General features: G+C 36.2%; 1 protein-coding gene across 1 annotated transcript in view; it reads left to right on the top strand.

Annotated features, from left to right (window-relative positions):
• Pde11 (Phosphodiesterase 11) overlaps positions 1-23,512 on the top strand; it is a 384,638-nt gene extending 361,126 nt beyond the window's left edge. Inside the window, exons 19-20 of the mRNA XM_090404525.1 lie at positions 11,335-11,418; positions 20,977-23,512. Coding sequence (XP_090260651.1) covers positions 11,335-11,418; positions 20,977-21,093 — 201 coding nt within the window. The 3' untranslated portion in view covers positions 21,094-23,512. The remainder of the gene's footprint in view (positions 1-11,334; positions 11,419-20,976) is intronic.
• The last annotated feature ends 3,328 nt before the right edge of the window (positions 23,513-26,840 follow it).

Below are 26,840 nucleotides of genomic sequence, written 5' to 3' on the forward strand. Positions count from 1 at the left end.
AATTATCTTGTTGACGTATGATTTGGTAAAACCATTAGTAAGGACCTGATGTGATTTATTTCTTAGGAGGGCAGCAATTCAATGTTGCAAAGAGAGTGTGCTCGATGTACTCGTCTTAACGGCATCAGATTTTTGACCGTTACAATGGTGTGAAAGAGGATGAATGTAAAGTCCAGTATATGGTTTCTTTCTGAATACTGAGCAGTGAAGGCTACCATCTGGTTGACAAAGTAATAGATCTAAAAAAGCAATCCAACTGTTCTCTTCTAAATCAACAGTGAACTGGATAAGATGGCTAAGATTGTTGATCTAACTGATTAAACTTTTGGAGGTCTGTACAGGACCTGTGCCAAACCACAAAAAAAAAACATTATGAACATATCTGTACCATAAGACAGCTTAGGAAGGATGTTATTCAGCATAAGTTGTTCAAATCTTTCCATGAAGTAGGTATGGAAGAAAGAGGACTATCCATTGATGTGCTCTCAATTTGTTGGTAAACTTTATTTTGGCAAGTGAAGAATGAATGACAATGTCAAATAAGCTGATTATTTCAGCTGGAAAATCTTGCTCGAGGAAGTTAAGTGCTTCATCTAAAGGAACTTGGTGAATAAAGAAACAACATGCAAGCTGAAAAGGATAACCTGGGCAAAGATGAAGCTCCAATATTTTTATGCTTCTTCAGGACATCTTTATACAACTTCCAAGGATGGCCTTTCATTCATCTCATCTGAACATCCACTCTTTTTTATAATTCCTTCTGTGTTAATCTGGTAGAATCCCTTAATTAACTTGAAGGTCTCTAGCATATTATTATTTATATGGGCACTTCATAGAGTCAAAAGAGACTCGTAATGGGAGACCCACTCTGTTTATTAGCACAATACTTATCATACATCTCCTTAAACCTATTCACTGCTGGGACACTCACAACTACCTCTGGCATCTCTATTATCTCCACTCATTCACCACTCTCCAAGAAAAGAACTTTGTCCACACACCCTTACTAACTACACTCTTAGAAGCTTCCAAGTGTGACCCCTCATTTTTTGCTTACTCCCCTTTAGTAAGCTATAGGTTTCTATCATATCCCATTTTCCTCTGTCAGCTAAACTGCAATGCATACACCCTCAATCTATCCTCATGGGGAACATTCCACAGACTTTTCACCAGTTTGGTCACTCATCTCTAAATCCTCTCCACAACCTCCCGATTCCCAACAAAGGACTCAACATTGCTGAATCCTCATATCTCTTGGGCCATTCATCTTTGGACCCTCTCTAGAGTTTCCACATCACAAGGAATATGAGATGACCAAATTGGAGCACAACAGTCCATATGTAGTGATGCCATTTCATTCAGAGAAGAATTTAGAGAGCTTGAAGATAATTTGGAATCTCACATAGCATTGTATTCAATGTAGTTTTTATCATAACAGTAATACAACGTGCCATCTTTGCAACACTTACAGTGTGCTCATGGAACTTTAATCCATCTACCATAATTCAAGATCCCGAATGTTATCCTCTTCTTGAAGTACCAACACAGTATTTTGTCTTATTGTCATTAAAATGAAAGAACATAAACTGTCTTGATTATATGATCCGAACGGCTCTCTAAAATTATGAAGAAATACAATCTTGCTGCACCTACAAACCCATCAACCAGATCCACAACCTGTTACCTTTCGCCCAAAGACAAACTTTCACCTATGCTACTACCTGGTGTATACGAGGTTCCATGCTCCTGTAAACTCTCTTATTATGGACAGATAGGCAGATCAGTTTTTAAATGCATTTCGGAACATCAAGACCATATCCACCTCATCAAACCGCAAAAATCAGGCCTCGCTCAACATGGAGTTGAAGATCCACTGGGAAAAGACAAAACTCCTACACAGATCTTCATATAAATATGAACGCTTATATAAAGAAAGTGCTGAAGCCCTATTTCACAGACCAAATCTAAACCGCAATGGTGTTCTTGTCATTCCTAAAGCATGGCAAATTGTGTAAAAATAACTTAACTGTAATTTAATGTTAATTTAAGTTCAGGCCGCAATGCGCCACTGCATGCAATTTGGATTCCATTGTACGTACGCGCCCTATCCTTTGTGTCATTCCTAGTATTGGTCTACTGTACTGATGATATCCTAAGATACCTAGGACGAAACATTTACGTAATAAAAAAACCTACTACTGTGGTTCATGTGTGTTAAATTTAGTCAAACTGTCTTGTTTCACTGCACTGATTTGAAGAATAAAGATGATAAATTTACTGTTACTAAATAAACTGGTCTCCAAAACCTAGACAAACACTATTTCTGAAGATTGTAAAACCACAAATTCAGATGCATTAACTTGCGGCAATTTGTATAATTGACGATTTCAAGTAGAAAGTAGGTACACATTCAAAATTTTAACTCATGCATAAGGGGTCACGTGGCAGCACTCAGCAGGATAAAAGGCAAGAAGTCTGTGCTAAGCAAATTGTGTTTGAAGGAAGCTCTTTTTGTGAAGGAATAAAGTTGCAGAGTTGGATGTTTATAATGTCAAAAGACATCTATACTCTTTTTCAGAGTATCTTGGAAGTAGCAGAATAAGTTACATTTCCAGCTTTTCTTACCACTCGTAACTATAGGCTTACACTGCATAAAAGAGTTTCTTAAATTTTTTATGTTATCACATCGTGTGGTACTTTGTATATAATTATTTCACTACTTCCTTACTTGCCGATGCTAGAATTATATGTTTCGTACCATTAAATTGTTACAGGGAATTGATTTTTGGAAAATGCAATTATCTCTCATGTGGCCTCCGACGACCTCTGGCTTTATCCTAAACATGGGGGAGAATCCAGAAATAAGTTCCCTGTAACAATTTAATGGTATGAAACGTATAATTCTAACATTGGCAAGTAAGGAAGTAGTGAAATAATTATATACAAAGTACCACACGATGTGATAACATAAAAAAATTAAGGAACTTTTTTATGCAGCGTAATAAGCCTATAGTACGAGTGATAAGAAAAGCCGGAAATGTAGCTTTTTCCGCTACTTCCAAGATAACCTGAAAAAAGAGTATAGATGATTTCATTCAGGGAAGAATTTAGAAAGTTTGAAGAAGATCACAGAATTACTGATCTTGTAAGATAGTTTGGAATCTCACATAGTGTTGTATCCAGGCTCGGGGCAGCATTTCAAACCAATGAAATGTGTTCCAGACCTTTGCAAAAAGGTCACCCTCGTTCTACCATGGAGCATGAAGACAGATTTTTTGTTATAAATGTAAAACATAATTGACACACCATGGCAGGTCAGCTTGCAAGTCTGCTCTATTCAAGCACTGGTGCACATGAAGGCCTGTAGTCAGCATTCCTTTATCCACAGCTCATTGTAGATGATGTTTCAGGCAGTGTTGTATCCATAAACATTGGACAAGACACCAATGGGCTAATGTACTCTTTACAGATGAGTCGCTTTAGTCTTTCCTTCAATTCTAGATGACACTTGATCTGGTGTGAAAGTAGTACTGCTTACCATCCCAAGAATGCTCATGAAAGAAATAGATATGGTGGGTTATGGTGTGAAGAGGCATCATGCTTAATTCATGCACCAAGCTAAGTGCTGGAAAAAGGCACTTAAGACTGAATGATATTGCAACAAAGTTCTACTACGTCACGTTAGATTGTTCTGTGGTGCTGTAAATGAAGAATTCATTTTGAAAATGAAGAGCTGGGAACTCACATCAAAGTGAGTTCCCAGCATGCTCCCTAGATCTCAACCCTATAGAACACGTTTGGGATGCAACAGGGAGATGCATCGCTGCTTGAAATTCCCCTCCAGAAAACAAACAAGGTCTTATCCTTGCTCTGAAGGAAGAGAAGTGTGTCAGTTTGCCTCAAGAACTCCTGAATCACTTGGTGATAAGCATGGTACTACATTGTGAGAGCTGTATTGCAGTTTGGGGTGGACATATTCTATACTGAAATGTCTCTCCACATAGTTTCCTGTAAGCTGTACATTAATTCCTTAACTACCTCCTTAGGCGATTTGTAACTTTTGCTAAAAATATATTGCAATTTAATTTCTATGAAATTTATAATACATTTTTTGTGTAATATAATTTATTAGTATGCTGGCAATAAAGTTATGTCCACATTTGGCTGTAGTCTTGGACATTTTTTTTATATATAGATAAAAATGTAGTTCATCCTTAGGTTTTGGACACCAGTGTAAATGTAAATTCATTGCTAAGGTGATCTCTTCACACATTTCAGAATGGATTATTTTTACATATGAAATTTTATTTGATGTTTGGGAAAGACAAGAAATATATTGACCAGCAAAAAGTTCAAATATCCAAGGACAGTGAAGAAAATTCCAAGTAACACAGGATACTTTAACTCAAGTGACACAAAGGTTGCTGTGTTACAGATAATTGAGTAATGGCTCCACAATTGCCATTAAGGGTTTAATGGTGGAGGAGGGTAATTACATGATAAAAGACAAAATGCCACTCATGTTTTGATCCATGAAAAGTCCTAAGGTGGGCAAGTATTTCATCCACTTTATCCAGTTATGGGTTAAACCCCCACAAACTATTTATCATCAGCAGCCATTTTCTGTTGAAATATAGAGATAGAAATAGAAGACACAACATAAAAAAAAATGAATTTTAATTAGGAAAAGATTTTTGAAAAATTTTCTAGTGTTTTTTCCCTTTTTTGGGGGGGCCCAGGGCCCCCTTTGCTCCCCCCCTCTCTCTGCGTGTGCCACTGATGAATGAGACATTGGATGACAATAGATAGATAACCTATTCCACTCATTCACCACTCTCCAAACAAAAATCTAGTTCTAACACCCTTAATAACTACACTCTTGCACAGTTTCCAAGGATGGTGACTAGTTCTCCCACCACCAGACCCGTTCTGAAATATTTCCTATGTATTAATCTTGGAAAAACCTTTCTGTAATTTGCATGTCTCAATCATGCCACTCCCTTCTCTGCCTGTCAACTGATTTCTGTAACTCACAAATCTTCAACCTGTTTTTGTAAGGTTCATTCCATAGAAATGCTACCAACTTGGTCACTTGCCTCTGGATCCCCTCCACCACCTCCTCATTACCTAGAAACCCTGGTGCCCAGATCTGCGTGCAGTAGTCAAGATGGGAGTCTTATCAAGGCTCGATAAAGAGGAATAATAACCTGCTTGTCTCTGCTCATCTAAGTATTCTTAAGTAACCAAGTAATCTGATGAGCTGCTTTAGCCACTTTCGCTATGTGCCCTCTAAACTTCAACTCCTTATCCACCAATCCTCCCAAATCTCTGACCTGATCATTTTTTGGACTACAGTTTCATCAGTGTGATCAGTATCGTTGACAGGGTGTAGCATAGAGGCAGCCTGCCTCACGGCGCTGCTTAATAAGGGCGCTCGTTCAGCCATATTGCAGTAGGCGGCGTCTCTACGCTAACAATTCCTGTTAGCTTAGCAAGTGTGGAAAGAAGTTTTTTCAAGCTTAAACTGATTAAAAATTATTTGCGAACAGCAGTGATTGATTGGTCATAAGAGGCAGACATGGCTTATAATTTAAATTTAGATGACTTAAAAACAGTCTTATTGTGTGCTATCCCCCTGTAGAGCAAACATTTAATTAGTATTATTATGTAATAATTTTGCATTAATGTTTCTCTTGTAATAAAAACAAAATAACAATTGGAAATTTTCTTATATTTTCGTCTTATAATCCATAAGTGGCGATATTTAATTGTTTGCCTCATGGTGTGATCTAATCTGACGATGGCCTTGAATGTGATATGCAGCTGGCAATCTTTTCACCCCAAAATGCATAACTTTACACTTTGCCACATTAAACTGACATCCATTCTTCTTTGCCCAGACTGCCAGTCTATTCAGATCATCTTACAAAATTTTAACATAATCTGTATTAAGTACTGCTCTACCCAATTTTGCATCATCAGCAAACACCTGAACAGTTCCTCTCAGATCCTTTTCTATATCATTAATATACGAATGAAACAGTAGCTGCCCAAGAACAGTCATCTGGCATGCCTCTAGACACAGGCCTTCTGGACTCAACTCCTGAATAAACTACTCTCTGATATCTCTCTATCAAGCACCCTGTTATCCACCTCACCAATCCTATATTCATCCCCATGTGCTGCAGTTTATTGATTAGAATTCCATGTGGTATCCCGTCAAGGGCTTTTGTAAAGTCCACCTATCACTGTATTATAAAACATGAGCAAGTTACTAAGGCATGACCTACCCTTCACAAAACCCATGTTTCCCCCATACAGTATCCTATGTCCGTCTGTCCATGCCTGTATTTTGCTCTTGACCAACTTCTCCAGTACTTTGACAACAACTCCTGATATGCTGTTAGGTTGGTAATTTTACATCAGTCTTGGAGCCTCCATTATGAAATGGAACTATTTCCTCCTTTTTTCAACCCTTTTGGACTATCCCAGAGCCAAGACTTAGATTAAACAATGTAGTCAAAGGCACCGATAATTGCCTAGTACCTTAATGTAAAACTTGAACTGATCCCATAGCTGTTTTCACTTTAAAGTCCTGTAATATGTTATTATTATTACGCGACACCTCCAGGGAGTCCAAAGACTCATCGAGGGAGGGTACCTACTCTACAACTCTGTCTACACCACTCGCTCATTCCACCAACTACAATGAACTACACCAACACCATCTACCGCTCAGCATCACCACTAGCAATTTCACAGACAATCACAAACATCCATGCCCATGGTGGGGTTCGAACCTGCAGCCTTTTGGCTGGAGAGCGGATAAGCTAACCACTTGGCCAACCAGGCCGGCTTAAAAACTAAAATCACAGAATTATTTTCAGGTAAGTAAATTGAACAGCTTTGTTGATGGTGTACTTGTCTGTAATTGTGTGTGTTCTATGGTCGGTTTGTCTGTGCGTGAGGGGGAAACCCTCACAGCCTCGGCCCGAGACCGACTAACTCGGTATTAAGAGGAAAAAAACCTGAGAAGAAATGCTCAGATTTGAACTCAGGTCATTCTTCTTAACAAGCACACACCATTAACGCTACACTACCGAAGCCCACCATTTATGTACTTCCATTTCATTTACCTCTGTTCCCATTGAAGCCTTTGCCTCTTTCATTACTGCAATATCTCCACCCGGATGATATACTCTTGCCAAGTGTTCACTTAACAATTCTACTATTTCAAGTGATTGTTACCTCCCTACCATCAGCATTCATTAAAATCATTCTCCCATAAACCTTCTTCCTTTTACTTGTGACATATCAAAAGAACTGTTTGGGATTATCTTTGGCCTGCACTGCTAATTTCCTTTCATACACTGCTTTTGCCTTTCTTACCACACTGGTTACTCGTCTAGCCTGCACTTTGTACTGCTCGTGTGCCTGCTGCTCACCTTTCACCATGAATTACCTCCACAATTTTTTTCTTTTTTTGAACTTAATGATGATATTCATCCATTTAACTCCCACTTGATTTACTCTCCTAACTCTAGTTATGCAGTCTGCTATTATTTCTCTCGAACACTAATTTACCACTTCCCATGTACTATCAACATCCAACCCTTGCAGTTTCACATGCCGTGGTGCTGATCCAAGCAATCTTCTAAGCTTGTCAATACTTGGAAGTTTTTTTTTTTTCCACTTGGTTAGACTATAATAAATTCAGTTTGATCCTTTATCCAAGTGTAAGCAAACAAAGTTTGCACCTGAAGTATCTTCAGGACTGAAGCAACTCGTGGTAAAGGTGAACCAAGCTCTCATCATTCCTTGTCTCAGTATTTCCCATTATGAAGATACTTCGGACACAAACTTTGTTTGCTTACACTTGTTGGATAAAGGATTAAACTAAATTTATTATAGTCTAACCAAGTGTGGGGAAAAAAAAAAACTTCAACATTTTTCTCTAAATCCAGAGTAATTTAATAATAAGATGGCACCTTTTGGCAACTCATATAGGTAAATATGACTTCTCCATTGCTTCTGCCTTAGTATCACCACCTCTGGGTCTGGCTCCCACTGATGAGACCTTAATAAAGATTGAAACCGTTACGAAGGGTATTAACTTCACATTTAGCCACCTCCCATGACAAGACCATATGATCGCTCTCACCATTTGGCAGTAATTGTGGTCATATTAGTTATAGACAAATTCTCAGATGTAATTACCTCACTAGCACTCTCAAACCCCTAGTATAGTATATTCCATCACATGCTGTCTCATGTAATTACTGCCCTCCATTCTTTGACCTTATTTGTCAATACATAATATCCCCATAATCTTTTTCATCCCCTGGTCTACAGAAAATTCCAACTGTATATTTTGTTTTGCTGGCTTCTTCACACCAGATAGCCTCAAATATGCTATTTTCACTGGCCTGCAGTTGGAACTTCTACTCTCTTTGGTTGCAGTTCTTAGCTATCATCAGTAATACTCCTTTACCCCATTCTTTTCCCTCTAACACATTATACTCTTCATATTCTATTCCTCCTAACTATATCATCTTCTCTCAGCCAGTCTCACTAATGCCAATAACCTTTGGCCAGGGTGAACTAACTCATGCTAAAAATCCCCCCCCCCCTCCTTGTTCCAAATGCTCCTGGTATTAGTGTACAGAAAGTAAAAAAGCCCCTTAGGCTGACCACTTTATACTAACTCTCCCATTCTGGTTTGTTACCAGTGGTATTAACTTAGGCATTTTACACACATACACTCAACTGCCTCACTGATGTCTGTATATCCACTCAACAGCTTCCCTTTTAAAAGCTCTAGTTTCCCTGATTTTGCATGTCCACTTTCACTTCATTCAACAACACTTTTTCCAGATTCTGAACACCAAATCCATTCAGATGCAAACCATTTCTTGTATAAGTCCTTCTGCCCATCAAACTCACTCCACACCACTCCTCCTGCATAACCTATGCATTAAGTCACTCCTCATTATGGCCCTCCTTCATATTGCTACAACAGACTCACTATCTTAACTCCTTCACTCTTTTCTTTTGCTACTTCCAGTAATTCTTTCATGTCCTCTTTCATCCATACTTTCTCCTTTCAAATCATTCAAATTTTCAAATAATTTCAAATCGTTCCAGCTAAAACAATCAACTCTTTCACTTTACCATTTTGTGATCTAATACCCTCATTAACATCATTAATTTTTGCATTGGAAACACGATTTTGTCAATCTCTTGCCAATCACACCTCTTTTGAAGGTCAAAACTTCAGGAAATTAAAGTAATTATTAACATGGTTGGTCTACATAAATTATCAAAAATGAAAAATATGGAATCCATTTTGTGTGTGTATGTATGTATATATAGCATTGGTAATAGTGTGGTGAAAAAGAGTAGCATTATGTAATTAATCAAAGTCCTAATTGAAATTAAATTTTATGCTTACAGAAATTTTAGATAAATTAAAACACATGGACAATATTTCTCTGTCACTCAAAAAAAAAAAAGTCTTAACTGTATTATTTTTTTATTTAACATATTTAAGGTGAATGGTACTTGCAATAATGGTTACTGGTCAACCTACAGGCCATCTATAATATATATCGATAGATAGCCTGTAGGTTGACCTACAGGCTATCTATACCTGTAGGTCAGCTTCAACAGCTTCCCTTTTAAAAGCTCTAGTTTCCCTGATTTTGCATGTCCACTTTCACTTTATCTAGGACCTCCGTGGAGTCACAACACCATTATGGGAGGCCCACTCTATAAAATACCTTGAGCTCATTCACGTTCTCATTGCTCTATCAGGCACTGCATTCTAAGGTCGACTACCCTCCATGCAAAGAAACCACTCCTCACCCTCTTACTCAAGACTTCCTTTTGCAACTTCCAGGGATGGCTCCTTATCTTCGTTCCTTCCCCTTGTTCCACCAAACATAAGAATTCCCCAATGTTAACTCTGTATGTAACTACCTCTCATCAGTTTAAATGTCTCAGTCATATCACCTCTCCTTCTGTCTGAAAAAATTTTCGATCCACATTCCTTCAATCTATCCTCATAACTAGCATTGTATATCCCTAATATCATCCTTGTTATCTGCCTCTGCACTCTTTTTTGCCTTCCCTACTTCCTCCAGCAGAGTATGCAGCTTCCCATTGTTTTCATTAGAAAAAAAAATTAATAAACAACTAAACTTGGCTTTAATAAATAACTGGGCTGTAATATCTACATCTAATTAAACCACCTAATAAATTGAAAGATGTTACAACATCATAGTTCACACTAATTCTGAATTTCCGAGTGTGAAAAATTTCATTTTATAAAGGAAGAGTGATAATAAAATGCATAGCAGATCAAGTAACAGATAGCATTAAACGATAGGTTTATTATGTGTTATCCTGCTTTTCAATCTGGAAATTTTATTTGATTATAAGAAGTGGCTGATAACAATAACTTATGGTAGAAATAAGCAGAATCTACCATATTAGAAAGGAAATGACATTACTAATGTTTAAGAATGTTAAAGAGAGCTAAGTTAAGCTGATCTGGCCATTTAAACAATGAGACATGAATGATTACCAAAAAAAAAAAGTATTTTGTGAAAAAATTGGCAGTGAAAAGTAACAGAGGATTAATGTATTTAAGCTATTATAGAAAACGAATTACATTTAGTGAGATAACAAATAGTACACCAATTTGGAAGAAAAAGTTTGATGGAAAACGAGCAAAGAAATTTTGTCTGAATATCATAATAATGAAGATGCATTTTTTCCAGGAAAGGATGATGATTGCCACTTTAATGGTTCATGAAATCATAGTTGCATGAACATGCCCAGAAATACTATGATATATCCAGAACAATTTTCAAATATATATTTATATATATATATAATAAACAAAATAACTAATGCCGATTAACAAATTGAATTTTCTGTCATTAAAATAAATGTTAAAAGAATGTTTATTTTATCATTATTTCTTTAAATATGAGTCCCACCCATGACTTGGGTTAGATAAATCAGACTAAAGATGGAAGTTTTTCCAAGCCACTTCTGGTTTCCAGTAAACAGGATAGTAGCCTTGCACTGGCTAGTGAAATTCATCTACCACCTAAAGACATTCACAAAACATCCAAGTTTGCAGTGGGATCTGAATGTGACCACTTTCTACTACTAATTCTGGTGACTGGATGTTCTTTAACGTGTTCTTTTTTAAGACATTTAATGTAGATTGATAGCAAAGACACTGTAGTTGTAACATTAATGCTTTGCATCAATGGAAGATTTATTTTAAAAGTCATTTTACATAAAACTTTGTACTGTTTTCAGGATATGATGAATCGAGAAAAGAAAGACCAGCTTCCAGTAATGCAGGTCCGTTTCATTGATGCAATATGTGTGCCTGTGTATGAGGTAATTTCATTACTCAACTAATTTCATAAAAATTATAGTTGATCTTTCAAGATGTGATATTTCTCCTAAAAATAGTGCAACTCAATTGAAGTATCAGAAATGTATGTATATTTTATCCAATGTTTTATTTCAAAACAGACTCCAAATTATTATTATTATCTGATACCACCACAGAGTGAAGTTCTTATTGAGAAAGGCTATACATCACCAATACCAGCTGCCATACTTTCTCTTAAAGTATTCACACTTCAACAGATAAACGATTCCACTCACTCGCTCACTGAGAGAGAAAAAATCTAGCTCTTGCCCCTTTGTTAACCGAAAACAAACTTAATTTCCAAGGATGCCCAGTGTTCTCTCCCCACCTTCCATATAACAAAAAATTTCATCGGACAATATCCAATAACACCCATTCAGAAATTTATAGACCTCAATCATATTGTTCCTCCTATACACTCAACCTGTCTGCATAATCTACATTCCATAATTTTATTCTTATATTATTATTGTATATGTGTGTGTGTATATATAAGTATATGTAAATTAAAGATGCCAAGAAATTATATTCTTGGTTTAATCCTTTATCCAAGTGTAAGCAACGTGTAAAGATGGCATCCAACAAGAAACATACGTTAGCGGCGCGCAGGACTGCTACTTCTACACAAAAGGCTGGCTCAGCATTAGATTTTTCGCATTGGATGTGTTGCGAAAACTACTACATGTATGCGCCGAAGAATGTCAAGGATTTGTGGTCGGTCTGGCTAAATGAGAAGAACGAAAATGTCGACGTATGTGAGAAGTGTCAGAATAGGCTGGAGCGTTTAGGAATGGAAGCAGACATCAGGACCGTAATGGAAGAACTTTGGCGGGAGTTCATGAAAATGAAAAATGACCATCTTCTGCATGAGGAATTGGAAGTGCTCAGTAAGGAGATACTGGAAGTATCTCCTTACTGATATGGTGATTCTATGATTAAGGGTATGGAGAGTGGTATGCATGAGGAGTGCTTGGCTAGTGGGACAATAGAAAGAGTGGCTTTAGCAATAAAGAGAGGGCATGATGCAGACAAGATGATAGTTATGGTGGGTACAAATGACCTGAGTGGTGGTATAAACCTGGTAGCAAAAGATTTAAGAACATTGTTAGATATTGTGAAGAGGAAAAGTGTCAATGGGATGATAGTGTGTGTGCTGCCTCGTTTTGACAATTCCGAGTTAAGTAGACGAGTGATGATAATGAATGATATGATTGCAAGAATGTGCAAAAAAAAGAGGTCTGGAATTTGTTAATGTCTGGAGTGTGTTTGAAGGAAAAAGACAGTTGTATGCTAGAGATGGCTGCATCTGAACATGAAAGGACATAAGCGATTGAAGAAGTTACTGTTTTCTGAACAAGTTGAAGTAATTGGGCAGGGAAACTAACATTGAAAAGGTTGAGTGTAGATTGAAAGAATAAATATTGTATTGTAGATATCAGAATAAATTGCAGAAGAGAGGGGATAAAAATCGGCATGGGACTACTGAAATTAGTGACTTGTATATCAGTTCTAAAGCTGGTACAAGAACTAGAGGGAATCTGCAATTTTTGTATACCAATGCAAGAAGCATTCGAAATAAGAGAAGAATTTTTGGCATTAGTCAGTGCAATCTCACTAAAACTTGTAGGCATTAGTGAAACTGTCAGCAGAAGATGTGGTCACTGGAATTGAATGTGATGGGTACAGTATTTTCAGGGAGGATAGAGAAGATAGAACAGGAGGAGGAGTGCTGTTGATGATAGCTGATGAGTTGCAGCCAAAGAAAGTAGTATATCAAGATGATAGACATGTGAATGAGAGTTCATTTGAGGCAGTCTGGTATGAAATAGTGACCAACGCAACCAAATATACAGTTGGATGCTGCTATAGGCCAGGGGATACAGGGGAAGATATCGAATTAATGCATCAGCAAATTAGTGCAGGTTTAGTGATTATTATGGGGGATTTTAATTATGGTGATATCAATTGGAAGGAGGAAATATCACATAGCAAAAAGGAAATGGAGTTCATATATCTACGAGATAATTACTTGAAACAGCACATAACTGAAGGGACACGTGGTGTGAGAGTGGACCTGGTTATTGGTTCAGAGGATATATGCATAAGTAAGGTGTCCTCATTACCTCCAATTGGTGAAAGCGATCATGTGATATTGACTTGGGAGGTTGCAAAATCTGTGGATTTTTCTGTTAAGAAAGGGTATATACGAAACTACAGGTTAGGCAATTATAACAAGCTTCGGAGTGAGCTTGCAGCCATCCCATGGCAGAACATATTGCAGGGGAAAGATGTTAGCAGCGCATGGGATAAAATCAGTGGGTATCTGAGGAAAGCAATATCAGATTGTGTCCCTATGGTCAGGAAGACAAACAAGGTAGGTGTTAGATGGATGAGCAGTAGTATCAAGTTTGATCTGCAAAAAAAGAAAATGTTATGGAGAATATAGTTAATGAAAATGTTATTGAGCAGTACAAGGCTCAAGCTAGGAAGGTTATCAGCATAGTAAGAAAAGCTAAATCAGATTATGAGAAGACCTTTAGCCAATGAGATCAAGGGTAATCCCGAAGAGTTCTTCTGCTATGTGGCAAGTAAAAGGAAGAATGACTTCGGAAGGATAATGTTAGTGGGTGCTGATGGTATTGAGGTGACAAAATCAGATGTAATAGTCAAGTTACTGAGTGACCACTTTTCAAATGTCTATCATCCAAGTGAGGATATCTCTGTACCTGTAGCAATAACTAATGTGAGAATTGAAGTTAAGAAATCAGGTATTTAATATATTGCAAAATTTAAATGCAAACACTGCTGTAGGTTTAGATGGAATATCAGCTCGGGTGTTGCGTGAATGTGCAAAGGAATTGTCAACCCCTCTTACTTGGATATTTAACTTAAGTTTGAACTCTGGTATGGTCCCTAGGGAGTGTGCAAGTTAGGCAAAGTGGTTCCTTTGCATAAAGGTGGCTCTAAAACTGCGGTAGTTAATTACAGACCAATTGCCATCTCAGGAGTAGTGGTAAAAGTATTGGAAAAGTTGGTTAAAGACATAATTCAAGAATGGATGGATCAGGATATGATACTCTATAGAGGCCAACATGGTTTTGTTAAAGGTAGATCCTGCCTTAGCAATCTCTTAACTTTTTATAATGAAATCTGAGTTGGACAAAGGAACTGGCTACACAGTGGTACTTCTGGATTTTGCTAAGGCCTTTGACAGGATACCCCCATTGAACACTGTTACGCAAATTGGAACAGATGGGAATGGATACTAAATTGGTGATATGGATAGGAGAATGGCTCAGGGAGAGATACCAGAAGGTGGTGTTTGGAGGAGCCGAGTCCAGGATGAGGCAGGTGACCAGTGGTGTGCCTCAGGGCTCTGCGCTCGGGCCATTGTTGTTTAATTTGTATATGAATGATATAGGAAATGGCTTAAAGGGAGATATTCAGTTGTTTGCTGATGTTGCAAAGTTGGGTAGCGCAATAAAAAATCAAGCTGATGTTGAAAGTTTGCAGGATGATTTAAATAAGCTGGTAGAATGGGCGAAAGGTAATGGATGTCAGTTCAATGTGGAAAAGTGTAAAGTTATGCATTTTGGGATTAAGATTACCAGCTGTGTACTACATTGATGGAACAGTACTCCAAGAGATTGATGAGGCTAGGGACTTAGGGGTGTTGGTAGATAGGGAGATGAAGTTCAGGGGACACATTGCTAAGGTGTCCAAGATTGCACATAGGATTACTTGGTTGTTGAGAAACATGCTCACATCCAGAGATAAAGAGGTTATTATTCCCCTTTATAAAGTGTTGATACTTCCACATTTGGATTACTGTACTCTGTCTAGTCACCTGGATTCCTTGGAGATGAGGAGGGTTCAGAGAAGAGCGAATAAGTTGGTGAGTGATGTAAAAAATGCTCCCTACATTGATAGATTGAGAGCTTGTGGATTGCAGAGGTTGGTTGATAGGGAGAAGAGGGGATATGATAGAAATGTTTTTATAGGATTGATGCAGGGGAAATGTTTCAGCTGTGTGTGATAGTGATGGAAGAACAAGAGGGCATCCCTGGAAATTAAAGAAGAGTGTGGTTAACAAGGGTGTGAGAACAAGGTTTTTGCCTGGAGGGTGGTGAATGAGTAGAATTCATTGCCTGACTTAGTTATGAGTTCTTCGTCTGTAAATGAATTCAAGAAGAGATATTGACAACATGACAGATGTTATTTTGTTAGTTTGGGTCTTCTGCGATGAGTCTGACTCCATGGAGATACCCATAATAATAAGCAAACAAAGTTTGCATGTGAAGTAACTTCACAACTGGTCAATTCGTATATTATGACTATATGGTACTAAAGCAAGTGATGTGAAATCATTAGCCTCTATATATGAGTTGCCCAGTCATAAAGTTATGTCACTTGGTTTGTTTATACTTGGATAAAGGATTAAACCGAGAATATAATTTCTTGGCATCTTTAATTTATAAGTTTTTCCACTTGGTTATACTATAACATATTTTTATATATTTATATACAATTATTATTATTATAAATTAATTATATTCCCAATATTATCTTTGTTTGCACCCTTTCCACAGCTTCTTTATCTTCTCTTAATCCTGGAGACCAAATCTATGCACAGTAGTTCAGATGCTGCATTATTAAGGCCATGTAAAGAGGCAAAATGTCTTCCTTATCATATCAATGTTCATTTCAATATTACAATTATCCCTCTGAGTTGTATTTGGAATTGGCATGTGACCTTTGAACTTCAAATTTCTATCCACCATAATGCCAAGATCCCTAGCCTCAGCAGTTTCTTGTAGCATAACTCCACTAATAAATGATATGCTGTTGGAAATCTTGTTATGCCAAAGCACATTCGTGGGGTGCAGTATTCCAAGAGAGGAAAGTCGCTAGTGGTGTGCTGCAGGGGTCTGATTGAGCCATTCTTGTTCAGTTTGTATTGGGACGGGTTTAACTGCTTGTGGATAATGCAAAATTGAGTAGAGCAATGCAGAGTCAAGCAAATATTATGGCCTTACAAGAGAACTTGGATAGGTTGTATTAATAGGCAGGCAAGTAGAACTATCAGTACAATGTTGCAAAGTATAAGGAGCCACATTGCATAAGTTGTAAAGTCATCACATCAGATAATGGCAATGATGCAGAGGACCCTCACATACAGAAATAGAGGTTATGATTATTTCCTAATTGTTTCATCTCCTGATGGTGAGCAGAGGAGTAGAATATCTATAAAAAGGACAACTGCATTTAAATTAATTCCGTTTATTGAAAACCTACTTTCACTGGATGCTACATTCAACAGCAATTGGCTCACCTTCAGTCACAGAAGACAGGAATTATAAAACCTTTATTGCAACATGCTCATAGTATTTGTTCTACACTTCAATTATTACAGCAGGAACTCTTAAACATCAGATGATATATGAAACTCAATGGTTTTCAGAAAGGACCATGCAACAGCTTTTTAATTCCTATAATTCTAGTTCAAATATAACTAAGAAACAGTGCTTGGAGTTCCAATCCTACACATTTCTGGCATCTTGGAATCCATTTCCAGAATTCTAAAGAAATATAGTTTAGTGGCCACTTTTCTTCCTATCAAATTGTCAGCATGGTTTTCATCTTCAAAAGATAAAGATTCTCCTCTAGCATTCCCTTGTGTCTACCAAGATCCTTGTCACTGTCATCATTCTACTTTGATACTAAAGAAAAGAGAATACTGTAGTGGCAATGGTAAATCCTTAAAGTCCAGCTTGTCACAGCATGGAATAGATACAGATCATAACATCCTATGGTCTAAAAGACACTTAATTCATTTGAATGCTAGTTTAAAGAAAGCACTGAAGCCTTACTTCACCGTTTCAAATGGTGAAGTAAGGCTTCCGCACTTCTTTCTACTCTCTCTAAGACATAGGTAAGTCTTATTTTAATCACACATCAATATTTTTTTTGAGAAATTCCACTTCTTTCAGTGCATCTCTCTTCAAGTTATCTACTCTTGCTCGACATTTATCTTCCTGATTAACACCAACTTCGAAAGCTCCACAATGTTTCAAAAATACTATACCTCTTTTATTTTTTCATTCACATTCTGTTCATTATCCTCACCCTCGATCATGCTACTCATCCAATTCTAATTTAGAGCAGTTTCTGTTATGTCATTCTCCATAATAATATTATTATTAAGAGCGACCTCAAGGGAGTCAAGGACTTATCGAAGGAGGCCATATACTACACGTACCAGCTATCATACTACTTGTTCTTGAATTCATTCACACTGTTTGTACACACACACAACATCCAATGGCAATCCATTATAATCATGCTCCATCCTATGAGAGAAAAATCTAGCCCTCACCCCCTTCTTAATGGCATTCATTCTCAGCTTCCAAGGATGCCCTCTTGTCCTTTCCCCACCCTCCATCAACTGAAATCCTGTATGACTCTTTCAGAAGTTTATGTCTCAATCATATCATTCCTCTTTCTCCTGTTTTCTAGTGTCTGCAGTCTACAAATTTTCAATCTTTGTTCATAATCAGTATTCCACAATCCTGATATCATTTTTAAAACTCTCCTTTGCACTCTCTCCACTGTAGCAGAATCACAACGGAAACCAGACCTGCATCCACTAATCTAAGTGAAGTTTTATCAAGGCCTTGTAAAGAGGCAAAATGACTTCTTTATCTTTACATGAAAGATAAAGAAGTCATTTTGCCTATGGTCTAAAAGACACTCTAAAAGTTTGTTTCAGCATTGCAATTATCTTTTGAGATGTATTTGCAATCATTGCTACATGGCCCCTAAACTTCATCTTGCTATCAAAAAACACTCCAAGATGCCATATACTGGGTGGTGAATGAGTGGAATTCATTGCCATGGAGGGTGGTGAATGAGTGGAATTCATTGCCTGCCTTTGTTGTGAGCTCTTCATCTGTAAATGAATTCAAGAAGAGATATGACAGATATTGTTTTGCTAGTTTGGGTCTCCCGCGATGAGTCTACTGACTCCATGGAGATACCCGTAATAATAATAATAATGCCTAGCTTGATCAGTTTCTTCTAGCATAATCCCACTAATATAATATGACATTGGATATCTAATCACACCAAAATGCATGATTTTGCATTAACTGACAAACTGACATCCATTTTCCCATGCCTATAATTCCAGCCTATTCAATTCATTCTGCAAGTACTGCATATCAGCAGTATTTCTGATTACTCTACCTATCTTTGCATCAGCAGCAAATTGCTGTATGCCGCTTGTCAAATACTTCGCAATATCATTAATGTACAGATTGAATAACAGTGGACCAAGCACTGATCCTTGTGGTACACCAGTTACCTTAAATCTTGCAGACTCGCATCCCCAGTATACCACTTTTTGATATCTGTCAGTCAGCCATCCTCTTAAAAATGCTATTTTATAATCCAAACCCATATTTTCCAATTTATGCAACAGTCTTCCATGCTGTATTCTGTTAGCAAAATGTTGTTAGCAAAATCCAAAAGTGTCATGGTATATCCATTCCCCTTGTCTAGTTCAGTGGTAACATTATTATAGAATGTGAGCAAGTTGCTAAACACATGACCTTCCTTTAGTAAAGCCATGCTGTTCATTGTAAATTAGAGATTCACTGTCAACCAACTTCTGAATGAGAGCCCTAACCAATTTTTCCAGAATCTTCACCACCACTCCTGAGATACTGATTGGTCAATAGTTAGATACATCAGTCTTTACACCAGCTGTGCAATGGGATTACCATACATTCTTTCCATTCCAATCTTCTCTGTTCTAAGATTCAAATTATATAGTCTGGTCAAAGGAACAGCCAGTTTAGCTGAACACTCTTTTAGCACCCATGCTGATATCCCATTAGTCCCTATTGCTGGATTTTTATTCAGTTTGTGCAACATCTCTAATACCTGCACTTCATATACCTGAGATTCTTCATTCAGTGAAGAGTGAACTCAATGTTGCATACACCAGGTAGATAGCTTTTAGCAAAATGGGCACTTGTTAGTTGAACAACCTCTTCTGCAGCTGTCACCCTCACACCATCTGCATTCAGAAGAGTTATTCTTGCATATTCATTCTTTCTTTTACTTGCAGCATATTGATATAATTCTTGTGGATTGTCTTTAGCTTGCAGAGCCAGTTTCTTTTCATACTCAGGCTTAGCTCTCCATACAACAGTTGTGTCTATTCTAGCCTGCTGCTTATAATTTTCATAATGGACATCATCCTTATGCATATGGCATTCCTTTCACATCATCCATTTCTTTTGCATCTCTTGGTTAATAAGATTACACCTCTGCTTGATTCCTACCCTATTTACTCTTTGAACTCTTGGGATACATTCTGATATTGCATCATTTAAGCATTTTTTTAAAGGCTTCCCATCCAGCAACTTTATACCATTCTGCTGAACTGAGTATATTCCTGAGTTTGTCATAATTTCCTGCCTTGTAGTTCAGCAAGTAATCTTTTCTGAATGGAACATTCATAACCTTAGTTACTTCCCATGAGTACCGCATGATCACTGTTACCAAATAGAGGCATAATGCTTGCATCATAATACGACATTATAATCAAATCAAACACTCTTTGACCTTGAGTTCCTTCTGTCACATGCTGCTTGAGGAAGTTTTCTTGCAACAGTTGAATAAATTCAGTTTCATTCCTTCATGAGATTTTGCTGCTACCCAATCAATATTTGGATAATTAAAGTCTCCCTTTATGATTACTGTTTTTGCACCCATTGTCTTTATTTGTTGATGCATTTCTTCATCGCTAGCAACCAATCCACTAGGTTTGTAACAACACCCTACTATGTATCTGATCTTGTTAGATTTTGGATCTTCAAACTCGCTGCCACCTGAAATACATTCAGTAATACTACAGTCATAGATTTCAAAACTAACTGGATGATTCAAGTCATCCGATGTCATTAGCAGCTCATCCCCGTCTCCTATTCTATCTATCCTTCCTAAAAATACTGTCCCCTTTTCACTCAATATTAATAGAATTAATATGTCTCATACCACTTAGTATGTCTGATTCTGACAGTCAGGTCTTACTAATGCCTACAATCTGAGGCCTAATTGAGGTAACAATATTATATTATGATGTATTTAATTAATATAAGTTCAACAAATTAACCAGAATTAAATATATCTAAATTATACATGCTGTGGACTAGTTTACACATGAAAATTGCTTTATTATTTCTTCCCCAGCCTTATTATCAAAGAACTGAGAAAAGATTTCTCAGTTCTTTGTCATTTGAATGCTATTAAAAAAAATAATAAAGTAATAATAAGTTAATTATAATTAGAGCAGTGCCTTGAATGTCAACCTCCATATTATATTGAGCTGTATTTATTTAAATATAAATTCAATAAATATATCTAAATTATACACTGTATACTAAGAACAGAATAGTTTACACATGATAATAGCAGAGAATTCAAGAAATTTTCACTTTTTATTTATTTTTAAGGCTTTTGCAAAGATCTCATCAAAACTAGAGCCAATGAGTAGTGGGGTTAAATGTAACAGAGAGAGCTGGATGAAATTGGCTGAAGAGAGAAATCTCCGTCCTGAAGGATATAAATAGAATAGTGAAGGCTGTTCATAGAACCTATTTGAGTCAAACAGTATACCAAATGCCATGATGCGGAAAAGCCAATCTCCAATGTGTGGAAATGATATACATTTGTCATGGCAATGAAGAGCAGGATGGAACTTCAAAATGGTGACACCATGGGAATACGTCCTCTTACTAAGGATAGTGTTTGTAGAACAAATTGAATAGGAACATTAAAAATTTTGTTTTCTAGAAAATAATTTTTAAAATATTTGCTAGTAATTTTCATTTGAAAATGTAGTGCAGCAGAGATATTTGTTTCCAGCAGTATTCACAATTGAGAAATAAAATGAACCAGATATTTTATTACCTGTCTAATGTGTGATACCAATCGTTCTTGCCTTGCAAACAGTTTATAAAATATTTTTAGAGTTAAGTATCCTGGAATATTTACAAATGCCTAATCTAACTCTTTTGAGTTTAGCTTTGTTAATAAATCATAAAGTTTGAAATCGTTTTCGAATATTTTCCTGCCCACAAATTTTAATACTTAAAGATTTATACAGCTGTTTTTTGTGGGTGACCACTTCCAATGAAGAATAATTGAGTCTTCAGAAATTTATATGAAGAAATAGTTAAGTGGAGTAAGATATTCAGTTTACTGTCATTCTTTATATTTAAGATATTTTCTAAATACAGTATTTTTCTGAATTTAAAAAAAAAAAAATTTTTTTTTTTTTATATATAACCAAATTAAATGAAATATGGTGTACAATGGCTGTTTATTTAAAAATATGCATCAAGGGAAGGTAATAATTTAGTTTTTGTTTATGCCTCTGTATGTTAAACTACCCCTTCTCTGGTTTTCTTCATATTCTCTAAATTCTGAAAAGACCTAGATATTATTGTATATGATGATAAAATATGACATATTTTCATTATACATTCAACTCCTACTACCATTAATAGTGAATTCAGTTGTTACCAAAATGTTCAGCAGAGCCCCATAGCATAATCATTATGCTAAATGAAATTTACTGTAATAGATTTTTTATATGGTACCAATGAGTTTACTATAGTGAAAGTTGACCTGCATTATGTGAAAGCATAAAAGTTAATTTATGAATTACACCAAAATTGTAGGATCTTAATGAATATAGATGGCATGGTTTATATTCTTGCAACTTACTCTCTTGAATTCCTTGCTGTCTCACTATGAATTTATCATAAAGTTTAAGAGAAAAAAAAGCTTCATAAATTAGCCAGATGTTGAAAAAACCATATATCATATTATTTCCGAGTAGATCTGAAGCAATAAGTACCTGAATATTTTCAGACACTTATTTTGGTTATTATAAGAAGAATGCATTTAATGGAATTATTTGTAATGTCAAGTAGATTTGCCTTTCATATACACATCTTGGAGTGTTACAGTAAGGTTTTCCTATCATGTATGTTGAAAAATTTTGCATTCTATTGACAAGAATTTACAGTTGGCTTTAGACTAAATTAATTGCCCTCTCAAAAGAAGAGATGAAGAAAATTCTGAATTTAGTTGAGGGAGTCAGTGGAACTATTATGTACAGAACTTTACTGATACCTTACTTAAGTCCTAATGTATATGTATGTTAGTGAGTGGCACTGTATAAAGCATGTTTTTATAAATAAGTACAGTGAAAGCCTGTGATAATGAGCGTTTCAGAGGATGTACCCCTACCCTTTTGTTGTAAGGTGATTGAAGTAGGACAAATATTTTTTTTTTTTAAATTAAGACAAGTTAAACTTTTTTTTTCTTCGAGAAATGGAATAGTTGATATTAAAAAAAAAAAAAAGTAATGTACTGAAAGCATGGCTATTAGTCCAAAACTAGACCTTTAGTTTTGTTTACTTGCTGTTTTGCTTTGCCCTGAAACATCTCAGTGGATTTTAATCTGCTACTATCAGTCATTAATATCTAATACAGTGAAAAAAATTATACATTAATGCATTTTTAAGCATCAGTAAAAACTCAAAAAAAAATATTCCTAGGGACTTGCCTGCATAGAATATTTGAATTCACTTTAAATTTAATAAAATGCATTATAACAGGCTTCAGCTGTAAAGATATATCAGAATTCTGTTGAATGTAGTAAAGCTTAAATATGTATTAGAAATACCCACTTAATGTCATTGGTGAGTACTAAGTTTTCAATTAGGCTTTGATTTCTTGTTACAGTAGCCATCTTAATATTTATCATCTAGAAGAACTTTTCATACTGCTGCATGTTTCAGCATTAATGAATGAAGGTGTATCATCATCTCATTGTTCGTATATTTATTGAAGACATTTGATATCACTGGTTTTTCTGGTCATTGTACAATTTTTGTTAATCGAATTTTTTGTTGTTTTATTGTACTTAGCTTTGTGAGAAAGGGGCAGAAATTGAATAAAATGTGTCTGTTGTTGTTACTTTGCTGAATATTTTAAACACATAAATTAACAGGTGAAATATTAGCAAAATATAAAACAGAGATGGCAAATTTCCTGATTTGTAATATCTACAAACCTTATACAGTAAAAGTTTTACTAAAATCTTATTAATTCAGAATACACATTTCCAACATACAAAGTAAAATTTTTCAGGGAAATTTTGAGTTTGTAGTTGTTAGGAAATCAGCATCATAATGAAAACAATCCTTATGACAGTATACTTATGATGAAGAATTTCAAATGTATGATAAGGCAAAATGTGATGAATATTATTACACGACACCTCCAAGGAGTCCAAAGACTCATTGAGGGAGGGCACCTACTCTACAACTCCACCAACTACACCAATGCCATTCATGCCCACAGCAGGATTCGAACCTGCAGCCTTTTGCCTGGAGAGCAGGTACACTAACCGCTCGACCAACCAGGCCAGCATAAGTATCAGTTAATCTCATATTTGGATATGGGATTAAATGAAACAATAATCATAGGCTAGATTGTCAATTGGCATTGCAATAGGGAGTAAAACTGGGTGTTAAAGCCAAGTAGGAACTTTCTTAATAAGAATACTGCTTTTCAGTTTTATAGTGGGTGCCAAGATTCTTTGCTAAGCTATGGACAGCTTGCAGTAATAATCATATTTAAAATTCTGCTCCTAAATTGTTTATTGACTAATTTTCAGATGTTTTCTTTTGTTCAATCTAGTTGGCTTTTTCACTTGGATATAAATTATATTGTAGTCAAAAAAATTATATTCTTGTTTAATCCTTTACCAAAGAATAAGCAAACAAAGTTTGCACGTGCATTATCTTCACAAATCGGTTACTAATGCATAGCATATACACATCTGAAAGAAAGCATGTTTTGCATTATGGGATAGTGAGGCTATTCACTTCATACCTTTAATTAATATACTTTATATGCGTTGTTAATTCCATAAACTAATTAGCAGTTATGTCTGACCAACGTATAAGCCTTGCTACTAGAATCACTTCATATCAGTTATTAAAAGAACGCGTAAGACAGCAGTAATAACTTTTAATAATAAAAAGGTACAGATATTTCATACTAAAACTAATAGTACATCTTCAGTGTCACACAAACAGTTATAGGAATGGAACTTTTCCATTCCTATAACTGTTTGTGTGACACTGAAGATGTACTATTAGTTTTAGTATGAAATATCTGTACCTTTTATTAATTAAAGTTATTACTGTGGCCTTATGTGTTCTTTTAATAATTATACTATGCCCCAGCTACCTCTAAAAATACTTCATATCAATTGCCTTACTATCCCATAATGCAAAACATACTTTCTTTCAGTTGTGTATATGCTTTACATTATGGGAAGGGTCACTGCCCAAACCAATGTCTAAGTATGTTCAGTCTCTTCAGTGGGAGTTGTGGAGTTACTTCACATGCAAACTTTGTTTGCTTACACTTGAGTAAAGGATTAAACAAGAATATAATTTCTTTGCAAATATAATTTACTTTCTATCCAAGTGAAAAAACTTTCTATATCTTTCACAAGGTGATGTACCTTTATGCTACATATATATGGATCATATATGAATTCTGCATTAATTCAACCCTGGTATCTTTCTGCATCTGGCTCCCACTGATGATATTTTAATAATGTTCAATTTTGGGCTTGATTCTAGGGAGTAGAGTGGTTCTATTTGGTGGCAGGTTTTTGCTTGTAACTGAATAGAGTTACTGAATTAGGAGAAATCCTTCTGGGTCACTTTTGAGATCTTCAGTGATACTATAGATCACCCAGAGTTTCTGGAAAGAGATACCCACTGTACCTTAATAAAGGTCATGCCTTAAGATATTTTTCTGCATTATCAATAACAGTTTCACAGTACGGAGATACATAATTAGTGGATTAGTTAGAACATAAAGGATTAGTTAATGAGAGAGTCCATAAGATCTGCTATCCAGAAGGGAGAATGAGTGGGATAATTCAGGCGTTGGATATGAGGAAGAAACAAGCAAGAGAGTTAGTGGTGATTGTGGGGACAAATGATTGAAGTGGACATAAGGAGCATGTGAGACTGAATGTCAGGAGGTTACTCAGAAGAGTAAAAGATAACAGTGTGGTGGAAAAGGTTGTTTGTGTGTTGCCAAGATATGACAATGACGACTTGTGATGGAGAGCCAAAATCATAAATGGTATGCTAGCAGAGCTGTGTGAAGAGAAGGGAGTACAGTTTGAGGATGTATTTGAGAGAAGAATGAAATTATACAGGCGTAATGGGTTGCATTTGAATGCCTTTGGAGTTGAGTGCATTGGATAAATTATTGCTGGAGGGAAGCACAGTGTGTGATGCATGCAAGAGATGACATGAAAAATCAGGAGAGTGGTACTGAAGAGATAGAACCAGAATGCAAGAGGAACAGGGGGAACCCTGAGTGGATAGGGAGACATGGCAGTGAATGTGTGTATGAAGATAGAGTATATTGCGATATGGGGTGGGGAAGTTGAGACAGAGTAGATAAATGTGGAAAGTGGTGATAAAGGTGATGGGGAAATCACAACCAACAAGTGACTTGGATAGGACTGGTTATAGACCTAAAAATGAATTAATTTGTTTACAAATGCCAGAAGTATCAGAAATAAGGGAGATGAAATAGTTTCACTTATCGAGTTTATTTGCTTCAAAATAATTGGAATAAGTAAAATATGGCTGAATGAAATTCTGACGGGAATAGAAATGGAAGGACACAGTCTTTTTTGCAAGGATAGAAAATACAAGAAGAAAGGGAAAGTGCAGCTGATGATAGCAGGGGAATTATGTCCATGTCCACATAAGGTAGACATGAAAGAGGGAAATAGTGGCAATGGTTATAAGGCAGTATGGTGTAACATGGAGGTTGACAGGAAGACATATTTAGTTAGATGTTGCTATAGGCCTGGAAATGTGGAGAGTAGTGATGAAGAAATATATAAACAACTTGGATTAGTGAACAAAGGAAGGATAATTATTATATGTGATTTTAATTATGGCAGTATAGATTGGAATGAAGAAATAGCATTTGAGAATAAGGAAAACTAATTTCTCGAGTTCTTGAGAGAACGCTATCTCAATCAGCATGCAAAGGAGGGCACGCGAGGATCAAGAATTTTAGATCCGATCATTTCATCAGAGAATGTAATTGTGTGTGGGGTTTCACACTTTCCTCCAGTTGGTGAGAGTGATCACCTGTGATGTGGCTAACCATATGCAGACTTCTGTGAGGAAGGATATGTGTGGAATTATAAGGCTGGTGATTATGACAAACTTGGAGCTATAGCAAGGAACAA

Source organism: Typopeltis vanoorti, chromosome 14, assembly GCF_054136105.1.
Source record: "Typopeltis vanoorti isolate ZY-2024b chromosome 14, IOZ_Tvanoo_1.0, whole genome shotgun sequence".
In the NCBI taxonomy this organism is placed as follows: Eukaryota; Metazoa; Arthropoda; class Arachnida; order Uropygi; family Thelyphonidae; genus Typopeltis; species Typopeltis vanoorti.